Below are 16,634 nucleotides of genomic sequence, written 5' to 3'. Positions count from 1 at the left end.
GACGAAAGAACACAGCATACATCAAGTGTACAAGGTAAGAGTACAGGCACACAAATAGATGATCTCCCAGCAAGTCTTCCTAGCATAGGCATGGTATTGGACAGTCACATGGATCAAGTATATTCAAACACAACTCAAATCACATCCAAGCTAGCTCACAAACATCTGCACAACTCTTCTTGAGACTCTGCTTTTTTTGTCCTTCCTGGGTTAAAATTAGACAGGCTCTAGTCACACCCACGGGTGAAGTTTCATAGAAATTCACTTCAGAAAATGGTCATTTCAAAAGAATTTAAAGCACATCATTCAGCACTGTACATTCAGAATAAAGATCAACCAGAAAGTAAGTCCCTTTTCCTAGCACATCACGGGTTTCTGCAGCTTTTGAGGCTACAGCCGCTTTACAAGACGTACTTCCCATGCTGGTCTTAATCTAGTTCAGTTTACAGCACAGACTAAGGCCTAAGCAAGTTTTTAATGCCCAGTTTAGTTTTGGAACATTCAAAAAATTCAAAGTATACTGTGTTTATGCTTTCTATTTTGTGACCTCAATCACAATACATATAGTAACCAAAAAATATATAACAAATCCTATAGGCTTATTGCACCCCTCCTTCACTGGAGAGTTCAAGACTGAGCTGCAGAGACACTTGCCCCTTCTGCTTTTTCTTTTGCAGAGGCCCCTTCCTTTGTAAACACTGTCAGACTATTAGCAAAACATTGGGGAATCCTCTACCACATATACAGCCTTTACCTGCTAGAATAAAGCATAGGTTGATCATGTTGATAATGCCCATCTACATTCAAGGAAGAAGAAGAAATTGTGGTTGCCAAGGAAGCTGCTTCAAACAGAGATGGAGTGCTTGGCACTAGATCCGGCCGGTGGTGTGAACCTAGTACTGCATACACAAAAACAAAGAACATTAGCAAACTTCATTTCAAATTGATTCCAAGAATCTTTATGCAAGTGTATGGAGTCACATAGTGCTCTCAACAGCTTCTTGACGTTTCTTAATGTTTGAATTGATGAGACTGTAATATTCATGTGCCCATACCCACACTCTTTGATGTTACACAATGAATTTCAGTTGCTAGCCAGTACATTCAGCAGAATACAGAGCAACACCAAGGTCAAACATTAAACAGCAGTATGAATATCTGATAAATTTTTCTAAGTTCTGGGACTGGTCTTCCACTACCAAGGCCCAGTTTTCAGATGGGATTAGGTAGCTGGTTCTCCTTTCAGCCTGGCTCCAGCTGAGCTCTGAGAGGGGCAAAGTCTGTACCTCTTCAAACAGACTCTGGGAACAATGAACTGAGCTTCAAAACACTTCATGGGACATGTTTGTATAAAAGTCAGTGAACAAAAGAGCACTGGCTCTGGCCTTCATCTGCTACCTGGGATGAATAAATCTTTTTAGGATCCCCTGAAATCAAAGATTAACAGCATATTGTAACCTTGATTCTAAGTTTTGCTCCTGAAAGTCAATTCTGCCAAATATGACCAACAACCCTCTCCATGAGAATAATCTTGATGCTGAAGCTTTGATTGGAAGCTTTCTCGTTACAGGGCTTCCAGAACTTCTACTAACTTCCTTTAAAAACATTGTTTAGGCTGTTGACCTGAAAGATATTACCCTCTTCATCAAGGCTGGCGTAGCTTTGTCCTTCAGCAAGAATGCCATGCTTTCCATCCTTCCACTCCTGGCTAACCGCACACACTATTTCCTGGGATGTTGCCTTTAGGGCTGTGATGGAATTGCACCGTTTCTTTGAAGGTGAAGACTTTAAAGCTGCATTGCCAAATGAACATAGGTGTTGAATCATTTCATCTGATCACCTTGCACATGTTTAACAGCATACAGAAAAGCAAGCCATCTATAAAGTTAGGGTTTCTGAACACAGACAAAGAACACAACCAGATACAAACCCACTTATCAAATATTATACTAAAACTAGAGCCAAACGCTTTGTTATCTCATCTATGAGTGAAGTACTTTTGTCTTTTCCTGAGGTTTCTTACTGCACATAGGACTAAAAAAAAAAAAAAAATTACATCAGTTAACCAACTTTGACATCACACAGTTACAAATCTCATATGGAGTATCAACCCACATAATCAAAGCCAGAATGATACAGGAAAACATACGGAGACAGGAAAACTAAACAGACATTTGGAGTATTCTGAAAGGTTATGACTATTTCCTTGAGGTCTGAACTACAGCTACTATAATGATGTACTACTGCAGAATTTCCGCTTCAGCGACATGTATCAAACATCTTCTTTGGGTACAATAAACACTTGCAAAATGTTGATGGCTTGTACATTCAGGTATGAATATCCCCTTTATAATCCTTACCAGCACCTGCCTACTTACAATGGCATTTTGGGTGCAACTCTTAGCATCTGACCATTGCCACTAGTACTGAACCATGACCCCCATTTGCAGTTCTCCACAAAGATGCCAGCCAGTCATTTAGTGTTTTTCAGTTGCCAGCTGCTGACCTCCATGCATTGGCTGAAGGGTTACTTCAGATGCACTGCAAGAGTTCATATTGTGCTCTACTACAAAATTCAAATTAAATGCATCAAAGCCACTTGGCTAGACTGAAGAAGAGAATCAGATGCATAGCTCCAGGATATCATTAAAAAATAACATAGTAGATATCTGTTGAGCTAGCCTCTGAAGGCTGAATCTGCTTATTATGCCTTTATTGTTATTTATGGAGGCTTGTTCTGTGCACTGGGGAAAAAAAGCACAGATTCAAATGGGCTTTAAGAGTTTTAAACTGACATGTCTAACTCGAAATTTAGAAACAATTTTCCTGAAGGCAAGAACACTCTCAATTCTTCATTTTATGAAAGAATGATAATGCATTTGAATGATTAATCCATATAAAAGTAGATTAATAGCCTTATATACAGAGCAGATCACTAAGAGTGAGATATTAAGACAGGTTAATAGCCTGGAAAAACGAGACAGACAAATTAAGATTAGAGAGAAAATTAGTCGTGATGTCCTTAATTGTACATTGTAGCTTTCAAACACAGAACAGGTTGTGTCTTGTGCCGACAAATCTAGCAGTCAGAATTAGAAAGAACCGAATGAAGACTCAAATGTTTAGGAAACATACATGTCTGCATGAGTTATTTACTTTGCCCAACAGACAGAATTATCAAGTTTTCTACTCCTTACCCTCGACCAGTGCAAAGGAGTTCTTTTGAGTATTGTCTTAGACAACAGAGCTCCCACCAGTTCTCTGGCAAAATTATTCTAGGGTGGAAAGCCATCTGAGTCTCAGGAGGCTCCTTCCTCCTTTCAGCTGTATTTTGCTTCATATTCTGTCATGACATTAGGTTCTTCTATTTTTATATTAATAACTATTTTCTGAAGGATTTAACATTTAACATCTTAAGTTGTTAATTTGTACTAGTATTTGTAGTCATCCTCATTTCACTTAAATCTCATTTAGTTCTATCCTTCATTTGGATTTTGTTCTACCTCTATCTGTATCAATTGCTTCTCACTCCAGATAATTAATGTTGAGAGACCAGCATAACACTGGTCAAATAGGTATCTACAGAACACCTTCTATCAGTTTGACACAATGCCATACACTCAATACTCCTTCTGTAGTATTTGAGCCAAGTGTCTATTCCACATTTTGACATTCAAACCAAACTCCCAAACCAAATACAGTTCCACAGGTAGGATTACCAAATTGCTAACTAGAATCCATTTTATATTCCTCTATAACCAACATAGTTCTAGCTAGTCAAATTATATTTTCAAGAACTCTGCTTTATAAAAAACCTCTAAACTTCCAAACCACTGTTTCCTAATGGCTAAGAAGAAATATCTCTTATCTTACTGAAAAAAAATAAATATGTGCAATTTCAGCACCTCCACAGATTTAAAAACTAATTTGGCAGTAAAGCTGTAAGTTAGTATGGATGCATACTATTTATACCAGCTGACCTGCATGTCTTACAATAACATTTTACACCACTTGCTGTAATTCTTGAAAAAAGACCCTCATTGCTCAGACGACCAAAACAGCTTTTCCCCAAAGAGCAGCCTGGCCACAGTGAACCCCAAGCACTCATCTTTGCCTTGCTGCTATATTTATCAGGTCTTTCCTACAGCCCTCCTTGCTGCACACGCACTGAATGCATCTCAGCAGTCATCACCATCCTTCCCTGCACTTGCAATGCTTCAGACTGAATCACCTTTCAGTAACATGACCAACGTATAGAGGAATTATCCATCAGTACATTAATATTTATAAGATTCTCCCAAAGTCTTATTTTCCCGAATAGTGGTCACAACGTATCATGCCTATAGGGAACCACTAATCAGGGTTAAATCAAATTATCTCTTTTTATTCTAAAGACTCCTTCACTTAAAATATCTAATTTATTTTCTTTTTTTAGTTCACCTACTCTCACCTTTTTCTCTTGATCAGTCTATTCTATTCTTTTTCACCCTATTTAGTAATTTCACAAAGTACTTGTCACCTATGCTTCTGATTTCTTGTTGGTTTTACTTATTAGTTTTGTCTCTTCTTTCTTGCTCTTTTCGACCTAATCATCTATGTTGTTCTGATCTGCCATGTCTCTAACACAGGTTTTTAGTGGACAGGAATGATAATCAAATTATTCCAAATAATTTGATTCTTTCAAAAAACAGTTGTATACTGGTCTTCAGAAAAGTGGTATCTTTAGACAAAATGCAGAGTTACGAAGGCTAGTACAGTCTGAAAAATATTGACTTCCAGTGATAGAAATTCTAGTGAAAATAAAACCTGATCTGAACTTTTGATGGAAGAAACCTGTAAGAAGATAAGCCTCTAAACTTTGATTTTATTTTTTTCAGTTGTGTAATAAGAATATACATACCACACCTGGAGGAACTATAATTCAAGGCAGATATGAAAGTATGAGCTTATATTCAAGAAGTGTACTCTTGAATGATAGCTAATTTTCTCCTGTTAATTTTTAAAGTCAGGCTAAATGCAGCCAGTCTGAAAATAAATCTGTTCCTTAATGCTTGCTTCATAGCTGTACCCAGATTACGATAAAATATCTATGCTGCTCACCCCATGGGACTAAGGCAACATTAATTTATTCTTTTCAGTTCGGAATCAAGAAACAAAATGTGGTAGCTATTTCTCCAGTATTTTTGCTGAAATCTAACTTCATAGGCCTACATGGTAATTGCTGCAGTATTTGGACTCATTGGAAGGTACAGTGCACAGGTTTTGGCTGGGAGAGAATTAATTTTCTTTGTAGCAGCTCTACGGTGCTACATCTTGGATTTATAACAAAACCAGCACTGAGAGCACACTAAGGTTTTATTTATTGCTGAGCAGTGCTGATACAGTACACAAGAAGCTTGAAGGCGACACAGCTGGGACAGTTGACCACAACTGACCAGAGGGATATCCTGGAATATATGATGTCATGCTGAGCAATAAGAGATGGGATAAACATGAGCAAGGGGGAAACAATCATGGTTATGGCCTTCCCAAGTAACCCTTACACATGATGAAGTTCTGCTTTCCTGGAGGTGCCCTAACAACTGCCTGCTGCTGGTGTGGATGGGTTCCTTACTTTGCTGTGCTTGCTCACATAACTTTTGCTTTCCCTATTAAACTGTCTTTATCTCAACCCTCTCATTCTCTTACTTTTAACCTTTTGATTCTCTCCCCCATCCTACTAGGGTGGGAGTGAGTGATTGTCTGTATTGGGCTCAGCTGCCCATAAGCGTTAAAGCACAACATTCAGGAAGAATTTACTTACACAGGATTGCTTGACCCTCCATCCCCAACGACTTAAGAGGATGTACAGTTTCAGGGTCTACTTTAAGTTACAGAAATCAAGTAATTTTATTTGAGAGAAGTGACAATCAACAGTTACATTATTCCTGCAAGACTTAAGCCTTTGAACAGCTCTCAGTAGTCATGTCCTTCTGTAGTGATGGTGGGTTTTGTTGGCTTTTTTTCTTTACCCTGTGTATTGGGTTTTTGTGTGGAGGTTTTGGTAGCGTGGAGGGAGCTACAGGGATGGCTTCTGTGAGAAACTGCTAGAAGGTACCCCCATGTTTGACAGAGACAATGACAGCTGGCTCCAAGATGGATGGATCCATCACTGGCCAAGGCCAAGCCCATCAGTGACAGTAGCAGCGCCTCTGTGATAACATATTTAAGAAGGGGGGAAATATTGCTGTACAACAGCAGCCAGAAGAAAGGAGTGAGAATATGTGACAGAAACAACTCTGCAGACACCAAGGTCAGTGAATGAGGAGGAGAAGGAGGTGGTCAAGGTGGTGGAGAGCACAGATTCACCAGCAACCTGTGTTGAAGACCGTGGTGAGGCAGGCTGCTCCCTTGCCACCCAGGGACTACATGCTGGAGCAGGTGGATGTGCTCTGAAGGAAGCTGAGACCCTGTGGGAAGCCCACACTGGAGCAGGCTTCTGGCAGGGCCTGTGGCCTCATAGAGAGAGAAACCCACATGGGAGCAGGTTTTCCAGCAGGACTTGTGACCCCATGGGGGACCTACACTGCAGCAGTCTGCTCCTGAAGGACTGCACCCCATGGAAGGGATCCACATTACAGCAGTTTGTGAAGAACTGCTTCCTGTGGGAAGGACTCACGTTGGAGAAGTTCATGGACTGTCTCCCATCAGAGGGATCCCATGCTGGAGCATCTTGACCCATGCGCCTTTTCTTGAAAAGGGAGAGTGACAGAGAGGCTTGGTGGGCACCTGGCATCCAGCCAGTGTCAGCCCATCACACCCTGTAAGAAGCTAACACTGATATGTATCTGAGCTTTGAAAATGAATTAGAAGATTAAGGAAGGAGAAGTGGAGGGGGAAACTAGAAACAGGTGATAGTGAAAAAGACAAAAGACTTTAGTAATATCCAACTTCTGATTTTTTTCCTTCATAAAGCACAGAATAAATCCATATCAAAGGGAAGAATGTCCTTTCAAACATGTTGGAGGTGGTATGTAAACAATCTTTACTTTTGCAAATTAAATAAATTGAAATCAATGGGGGTATTCCTACGAAAAACGGATGGAGGACTGGACACATCATTAGATCATGAAATTTATCTTTGTATCAATGCTCATATACGGGAACCTGTTTTAGCTTCAGATGCCTCTGATGTGTCAAAACATACATAGCAATTAATTCTCTGTAATTTTACTATTACAGTACTATAACATTAGCTCCAGTGAAAAAACTCAACTTCTGGCAGTGTAAATGCTACATGATGATAAAAGAAAGATTCTTTCGCTGCCAGGACAGGAGTGTTATGAAATAATGATTATAAAAATATCTAAAAGAGTAAAAGTCACCACTTTCTTACCTTGAATTTTCTTGAAAACTCTTGTATTCATAAACTTTAAAAATCTGTCTGCATAAAAACTTGGTCGGTGAACTGAAACAGTGTCCTACAAGATTGAAAAAGGTTTCAGTTGCATTTTTCACAAGTAAATTACAAATAAATTGTTAAGAAAGAAGTTGGACACCTCAGGTAAAGTATATCATGTGTTTCAGGCATATTCAAAACAAGTGAATCCTAACAAGTTTTTCCTTTTTAAAGGTTAATTCTTCAAGAACTTTAGGTATTTAATCTATGAAATCATGAGTTAAGAATTATATAGCTATATTCTGCAAAATCTTCCTAGCATTTGGAATTATTTTTTTCACATTATGTACTTTTTTCAGTTACAGATTCATTGATGTCCTGCTAAGTGGCCATTGCCTTGTGTAAGTTATAAGGACAAGGCAACCATTTTAGTTGCTTTTTGAAAAATCAACAAATAAAATCAAAGCATGTATTAGAAAACGGACCTAAAAGATTTCAGCAACAGCGGAAACCATGTGGTGATGGTAGACTATAAATATACTAGAGCTACCTCTGTCCCAGTCAACATAACTCGAAGTTCTATTGCTAAAATATCAGCAGTTAAAGAAAAAATAAAATCTACTTACCCCATCATAAACAAGAGCTTTCCATGAATGTTCCAACTTCTTCATTAACCTAAGCATATAAAACCAAAATCAGCCCTGCTTTATAAAATTTTCACATTTGTAATTAATTTCAGAATAGCTTATTCAGTAAAAACTTGAAATCCAATTTACCTGTAAGACTGGAGAATATCAATAATACCCATAAATAGAAGCAGCTTTTCTCCTCTATGGCTTTTAGCTGGAATACCTCCCATTCTGAGAGAAAAAACAAAAATGTAGTTATGTTACCCTTTAAGATACCTTTGATCAGCAGTTAGGAGGTGAACTGTACCCACTTGCAAACCTAAAGAAATAGGACAACGTTAAAGCTAGATGTCACAGTGTAAAGTCAGTCAGACATGGGTCACTTAGCAAGTGATTTTAAATAGCAAATCTAAAGTATCTGGGATCCAGTGGTAAATATCTATTCAAACCAAAAAGTATTTTAGGATAAATTTTAGATAGGACTGGAAATATTTAGATGATCTGAAAACTGGAAAAATTTAGATGACCTGAAAACTGGGAAAAAGTATACATCAGTTTATTACTAAGGAAAATAAATAATTTTGCCTACCTGAAGGAGAATTTTGTCACTTTATTGATCACATGGAGCAAAATTATATAGAGCCTGCATATTACTTCAAGTCTGAAAAGGTTGTTTTGTATAGTTTTCACTAAAAATTACGTATGTGCTTTTCAAAAAGTTATTTAGAGACAGATTAGTGGTAGAAAAAGTAACAGTACCAAGCTGAGAAGCTTGACTGCCTGGATCTCCACTTGTTTGGGAGTATTTACTCAGCCATGACCTTAAAGAACAAGATGCTCATCCTAAGACCCTTGCTTCTTACTCCACCACCTAGAAAAAAGGGTCATTTTTTTTAGAACCAGAAACTGAAGTAAAATTTTCAGTTTGTCAGCTTCTGTTGACATTGATGGGCTCTCTACAAAACCAGAAGAAAAAGAGATTGAAGATGCAACACATGCAACTTTAACAGTTTTAGAAACAAATAATACACACCTGGAAAAGCTACCAAAGACATAGTTCATAGTATATTCCCCATTCTGCCGCTAAAGCACAGTGGTCACCTCCCCCAACAACACAGGGCTACCATCTACTCGTTTTTTGTTATTTTTTCAGGGTCAAGTGTGTGTGTTTATTATTCTAGGCACAAAGGAACCCATGTAAGAACAAGTGGAGTTTAGATGACTGTAAAACCCTATTACCATAAACTCCAGCTCAGTTAAGTGTTCAGACATTCAGAAGTGTTAAATGGTTTAAAAAACGATATTCAGTCAGCTTTTCCTGGAAGCTACAACCATAAATTCAATCCAGTACAAAAGCAGCAGTTATTGTTGCTGGGTATCCACTCTCATCCTCATGTTTGTATGATCTCACAATGAACCACAGCAGAAGACTGAGCTCAAGGTCTTTTCTGAAAGACCACTCCAACCTTTGTGAGGTTTGTCATGCTACCAGTTACATCAATATGAGAGAGGAGATAGTGGAAGGGGCCAAGGAAGGACTCAACCGCTGCAGCAGGCTTTCAGCAGCAGTACTGCACTGCTCAGAATCTGGGCAGCACTACATTAACTCAAGTGATGTGGGAATCCAGGGTGAGCTTCCATACATAATAACCACAGGGACTTTCTTGGATAACCTATATAATCAGCTTTGGCTTTTAGTTAAAAAACAAAACCCAAAACCCAGTATGTCCCAAAACTGCCAGTATATCACCTCTGTACCATACAAGAGCATTCACCATGTTCTGTGTGAATATGAATGATGCTGTAAAAACTGAGTGAAATTCAGCTCTAATATATATTCTGGAATCTGAACATCTGGAAACTCTGTAAATGCTAAATATCATAATTCTCCCATTTGTTTGCTGTAGGTATAAGCACGTTTCTGTATTTTGCTAGACAGATCCCCTGAGAACCAGAAGAGTAAATCCTTAATTTGAAATTAAACCCTCATTACGATGAAGGACTGATTATGTAGAATGAGAATTGTGAACATAATGCTCTCACTAACACTGAATGTATCTCAAAGTATACAACAGAATAGCTATCATCTACATACTTAAATTTCTATGGCAGTTTTTGCTAGGTAGAAGAATAAGAGGAAAGCAGCAGTTCTTAATCTCGGGAAATCTTGTACACAGGTATGACAATACAGTTCAGCGTACTGAGTCTACTACTATGAGGTGAAAACAACCACTTAGGAATATCCACTTCAATGTTAATAAATAGTTTTTGCTATGGCTCATCAGCCTGTTATACCCGAGACCTTGTAATAGCTGTCTCATAACATCTATTCTATAAATAAATGCCCTTCTGCACACATAAGTCAGTCTAAACTAACCAAATTTGCTATCATGTATTCGAAGATGATCAATCTACTAATCAGTTCTAATTTTCTGCTCTCCAGCAAATCTCGATGGTCCATCTTTTAGAAATAAATAAATAAAAAAGGCTTAATCTCTCAATTCTTGAAATGCAGTGTACTCTTGAATGTTTTGCCTTTTAATACCGAACGGCACAGACTGAAGAAACAGAATGTGCATGTTTTAATAGTAACCTTAAAAGCAGGCTACAGCACTTACGTATTTGTTGTCTTTGTGGTGACAGAGTCCCCTGACTTCCCAGGGCCCTGTATAGACTCCATGGCTGTGGAATAGAGAACTTTCTGCCCTCCAGGACGTTTCACATCTGATGCGCTCTGGGAACTCTCTCCTTCCTTTTCCTTCACATTACTGTTCAGTATGTGGATTCCCAGCAGCAGACTGTAATCCATGATCTTAAAACTTTCTAGAACCTATCAACAAAGAAGAAATGGCTGTACTGAAACAAAAAAAAGACTACATACAATATGAATTACACAGCAACATTTTGAAAACATAAGTTAAAATAGGCTTTCAAAGCACACATTTCTTTTACAAGGAAAATGTGTGAAATTATAATTAAACAAAAACCTTTTACTAACCCACACATGTCAAAGTGCTAGTTATCTGATTAGATCAAGGCTCTTGTTACAAGTGGGAAAGTAAGATGCATAGCTGAAATGTAACCTGATGTTATTTTGTAGTCAAGGAGGGTATGTCCAGTCAACACCTTTTTTATTTATAGCAAAAATTCCATTAATGGTGCCATCATATATTTAAGAACTACAGACATTTTTAAAGTCACCTCTAATGCATGTTCCAGACTACTGAGCATTTTGCCTCTCTACCTCCCCTCCACCTCCTGCTTATAACTGAGAAAGTATTCTTGTAGAGCTTTCAAATGTCAAAAAAAGCATTCACTATCACCCTCTCATTAACAGCTGATGAAATACGGGTAAAAAAAATCACGCATCTCTCCTTATTAGGTTAAATAGGGCAGATCTAAAACTGCAAAGGCAGTTTTATTTCTGAAGCATGACTTAACCAACCAGCCTTCTCTAGCTCTACCAACCATTTTTGCCTGTCAGCAGGCAAGTTCCCTTTCTTCCTTCAAGCACATATACTGTCATAAGTTTCCAGTCAGCTCCATCATTATGAAGTCTGGCATACTGCTATTAAAAGGAAATACATTTCAAGTCAGTAAGCAAACACAAACTAAACCAAGCTGTGATCACATCCAGTAATACAACCAAACTGTTAGCAGAGAGGAACTGTGTTAAGTCTGTTGTCTAACAGCAGTGCTAAGTGGAGGGAGAAAACCCAGTGGCAACTAGGAAGTATACGCTGTGCCGCTCATCACCTCTCCTTTGTCTCACGTAGCTCAGCAACAATTCATGATACCTTTTGGCACACAATGCCCTAACTAAGTTAATGGTCTCATTTTTGGCACAGAATTAAAAGGCAATACGTGAACAAGAACAAAACATGATTTTGCAGAGATGGCAAATGAAAAGTAGTAGCTCCAGGTATGTAAATTTGATGAAGACTATCAAGGTATAAATATTTTTAGAGAAAACATTGAGATGGCTTGGAGACTCTAAGATACATTTTGCAAATCCAAAATGAGATTTGTTGGCAATCACCAGAAGTATAGCAGTCTGCAAAACTGTATGAGGAGGAAAAGGGAGACTAGTACTTAACATGTTCCAAGACAGAATTTCAACTCCAATGTCCAAGTATATAGGCAAAGAGGTAGGAAAGCTCTGTTCCACTCCATTTGTATTTCTTATGTACTCATTATATATTAAGAAGCCAAATGTACAATACAGCTGAATTCTTTTCAATCTCTGGCATCTATCTTCCATGAGGAACAATGTGCCTTACTCTTAGCACTGCTGTAAGCATTTAAAGCGAAGAAACAAAGCACAACACACTGTAATCTAAGTGTAGAAACACATAGCCTCATTCTGATTTCCAGACACAAAGAAGGAATCTAGAAGACATGGTAGGTTTGATCTTGCTCAAAGTAATCCTGCACAGAGATGGATTAGTTCAAATGGAACAAGAAAAAGGCTGCTAATGGGTCTCAGTACTCCACATCATCCTCTGATGACAGAACTCACGCAGGATTTCAGGACACAACAAAAAAGTGTAACCTACATTACCATACAAGAAGATAATGAAATTTTATTGTGCGTTGTGTGGGAATGTTGGTGGCTAATAACTTCCTGTTTCACAATCATGAATTGCAAAAATCGTGCAGCTAACAGGGACACAGGCACAGACACTTGGTGCCAAGTTCTAGAATTTTCTTTGCTGCTTGTTTATTGCTACCCTTTACTCAGACTTTCTCAAAAAGAAATTACTATATGATGCATTCATTGAACACATGTGATCAGCGGATGTTTGCCATCAAATACTGAAAGCAGGTTCTGGGTAGGTTGAAAAAAAACCCAACAATTAATCTTCCACTTACCTAGAGTAGTACAGTCAGCAATGCTGTTCACACAAAGCCAGATTACAGCAGCTAGTCAGGCTTGGAAAAAGCATTGCTACTTTTATTTTACAGTTATATACATAACTGCTGACAGCTCTGCCTTCAATCTAGTCTTTACCGCCTTTTGAATTAGATTACATTAGACACATTGTGATTTAACTGCACTAATTACATAACCTACGTCTAGGACTGGATGTAGCCTCATGGAAGGCTGTGGTAAAACATGCTGCCGCTTCTTCCACAAGGACCTCTTATATGATAACATTTATTTTTCTGACTGCATCAGTTCACCACTGTCACTTAAACCCATACTACTTGTATTGTACAATGGACTACTCTGTTCTAGGATTACTGAAAGACATCATAAAAACAAGTAGCTATCTTTGTTATTCCAGTTCATTATGAAATTGAAACATCCAACGGCTTAACTGCAGTACAGATTCTTACAAATAGCACATAGCGTATGAACTCTAGCCCTTGTCCCCTGGACCTTCTATTCATGGTCCTACTCAAGAAGCAGGACTGTCCAGTCTATAAAGTGTCTTCAGGATATCATAATATGACCTGCCCTCTGTCTGCCTGCTGGTCTCATACACAGTTCTGATTACCTCCCCTTAGAAATTTGATAACCAAACCAACCACTCCTTATGCAAATACACATTCTTTGACCAGATCTAAGCATGTTTTACTGCCCTGTTTGTTTCTAAGGAAAATTCTGATAGAAATAATTAACCAGAGCAACAATGAAGAATCATAACATCAACATCCAACAAAACCTTACTTCATGTCAAACTCTCCAGCCTGCATTAAGACAGAAATTTTACTTCAGTCAGTGGGATTTCCAGTTGAATATATCTGAAGGGTTCTCACATATTAATATTTTAAATATCATTATTATTTAAACGTGTAAGTAATATTTTGCATACACAGTTGTACAAATTAATCTAGTTTGCCAAGCAAAAGTTGCAGTATGAAGCACATCAAGCTATCTCTGAACATGCAGCATCCTCTAAGAACACAAAAAGGCATGTCTTTTCCTGGGTTGAGGGTTGCTTGCAAGTAGCTTTGATGATTTTAAATAGAACTGCTGTTGAGAAGCAGCAGCAAGTTTTTGCTACAAAGGTACCAAAATGAGATCCTAATTGAATGAAAAAAGTACTCAAACAAATCACAGTATTGAAGAGCTATATTCATAGCAAAATGCGAAAGGTCTGTAAAACACCTGACGTTATCCATGTGAGATCACTAGAAATTGACATCAACTCCCAGAAATACACTCCTTGTGTCATTAAAGTGAGAGAAATTCAATCTTTACTCATGTAACCACTCTGAAATGCAACTTGATAGCAAAATCACACTGGGAGATTTCAGTAAATATATTCTTATTTGTTAGTACACAGCATTATTAAGAGTTGGTAATTTTTTTATATTGATGATAGTAATATTTAATAATGCCAAGTAAATGTTCAGTTCATTTACACAACATTTCATCTTGTTTGTATTTATGTATGTGTTATTTCACTAGCTACACAGATTCTGTCAACATGATGTTGACACCTGGTCACCAAGTACTGCTTGCAAGGCTGGCTTTAGCTCCTCTGACAACTTCCAGATGGCAAGCATCACTCACTCCAGCCTTAAGCTGTATTTTGCTTTCATACCACATAAAAACCCCAGTGAAATGGCATCACAATACATGATGCTTCAGAACATGGAAAAACAACTCCCTGAATCAGATTTTCTTTTCTCTGAGGTAATCAGATGTTAAAGCAATCTTAGACATGGTTACACTCAACTGTCATAGCCAGTGACTAATAGAGCTAAGCAAGTATTTTTGCCGTGGAATTTTTATTTTAGATTCAGCCAGCACAAGCTGTGCAGTGTCTGACAGAGAAATCTGCATTCACATTGCTAACCATACAAACAACTCCAGCCAGCACGTCATTTTCATAAAAGAACCAAACTCTACCAAAAGAACCACAACACCACTCAAAAAAATATAATTTCACAAGCTTATGAAATGCAAAAACTGAAAGGACAACCATACAATCAAACAATTCCTCTCCTACAAGCATTTTGGAAAAGGGACATAGGAACTAATATAACAGAAAGAAGGCTGATCTTACACTGAATCAATAATTACTCTCCAACATAAGGAGATACATAAAAATCCCACAAGGACCATCTTGCAAAATAAGCACTTCTTAGAAACAAATGCACAAATGTCAAATGTCATGTGATGGGTCTGGTTTAGAAAAAACTTATCACCCCTTACCCCCAAGTGCTTGTGGAATCACTTCCCATTTCAAGAGAATTCTTGAAACATACTGTTAACTAACGGTTTTAAAAATTACAATCTGGTTTCTGATTTTCAAAGTAGAGGCAAAGAGAAACTTGGAATGTCAACTGATACTACAGAAGTGACAATATAGAAAAATACAAGGCATCTGCAATATCATTACATGTCCATTTTCGTCAAGCTACCATTTCTGACAAAGAGGCCCTTATCTAAGTTTAGCAGCACATTCTCCACCCCTACGCCATGCCATGTCATCTATTATTTCTGTCCTATGTTGCAGTTCAATACTCCAAGTTGTGCCAACACTACTGTTTCTAAGGACATGCTGTAGAATGGGTCACTGAAATTATTTGGGTTAAAGAATAATCTGCGTAAACCCTTTGAGGGGAAAAAAAAAAGACAAGAAAAACAACAAAACCACCCCACTACTAAGGGTTTTGAAAAATCCAGTGAATAAATTTGATCATACAAGGTCTCTGTCACAGCTGCTTCAGCACAAAACAGACAGGTGTTCATGCCACCAAGCTAAGACTTTTACAGCAACTGGCTAGAACAGCAGTGATAAAGATAATACAGATACTTGAAACTTAAAAGATACGACCCTCTTTGCCTTCAGCTTTGAATTTCCTTATCTTTACAGCCGCCTTTGTTAGTCAATGTTTGGTATGCTTCACTTCTTTTTTAAATTTTTACTTAGTTCCAAACTCTTGCGATGCTCCTAAATTGTAGTTCATGGTGTTCTTTGAACTGCTAAACAAGCCACATTTTCACTTAGCAAAAGCAGCACCTTTGTAATTAAGGTGCACATTCTGAAGGCTTTCCAAACTCATTTACCTGTCTTTCCTTACTTGAATGTCCTTATCTTTACAGCTGCCTTTGTTAGTCAGGCTATTAATGCCACTTTTAAAATGTGATTTCCTTAGAAATGTCCATAGTGTTCTTTGCTAATATGATAAAGGAAAAATGCAGACTAAAAACCTATTAAATTCTCACTAGTAAAAACACCTTGAAATTGTTGTGTTGTTCTTAAAAAACACATGACCACAACTGGATTAATTGTCATTGCTTCTGTAATAGGTATTTTGCAATACAGGTATCAATATATTAATTGTTCTAATGGTAGCTTACAAATGAAAAATGGGTAACCACATACTTTTGCTTAGAACATTCCTCAACACTTAGATGAAATTCTTATAAATGTAGAGAGCACCCCTAATGAACTATGCCTTTTGCTTTTCCTGCAACAGGATAATTTCCAAACATTGCTACCGAATGTCTGAAAAAGGAAAAAACCAAAACAGAAGCCCTAACAATATTGCATCAAACTAAATAAAAACAATTCTGGTAAAGTGAAACTTTGGAATAAAGAGGCTCAATTTCCATTTAAAATTATCAGAAGTGAAATCCCAAAATACAAAAAGCTGAACTCTGTTGT

The 16,634-nt window shown here is 37.8% G+C and overlaps 1 protein-coding gene across 5 annotated transcripts in view; it reads right to left on the bottom strand.

Annotated features, from left to right (window-relative positions):
- Positions 1–16,634, bottom strand: part of PIP5K1B (phosphatidylinositol-4-phosphate 5-kinase type 1 beta) — a 122,760-nt gene that overhangs the window by 25,076 nt on the left and 81,050 nt on the right. For all 5 annotated transcript variants that reach the window (XM_037373946.1, XM_037373947.1, XM_037373948.1 and 2 more), the window contains 6 exons: positions 10,626–10,837; positions 8,155–8,238; positions 8,005–8,053; positions 7,376–7,460; positions 1,638–1,793; positions 755–899 (listed from right to left, as the gene is read on the bottom strand). In XM_037373946.1, coding sequence (XP_037229843.1) covers positions 755–899; positions 1,638–1,793; positions 7,376–7,460; positions 8,005–8,053; positions 8,155–8,238; positions 10,626–10,837 — 731 coding nt within the window. The remainder of the gene's footprint in view (positions 1–754; positions 900–1,637; positions 1,794–7,375; positions 7,461–8,004; positions 8,054–8,154; positions 8,239–10,625; positions 10,838–16,634) is intronic.

This window comes from Falco rusticolus, chromosome Z (assembly GCF_015220075.1).
Source record: "Falco rusticolus isolate bFalRus1 chromosome Z, bFalRus1.pri, whole genome shotgun sequence".
In the NCBI taxonomy this organism is placed as follows: Eukaryota; Metazoa; Chordata; class Aves; order Falconiformes; family Falconidae; genus Falco; species Falco rusticolus.
This window is presented reverse-complemented; position numbering and strand designations above follow the sequence as displayed.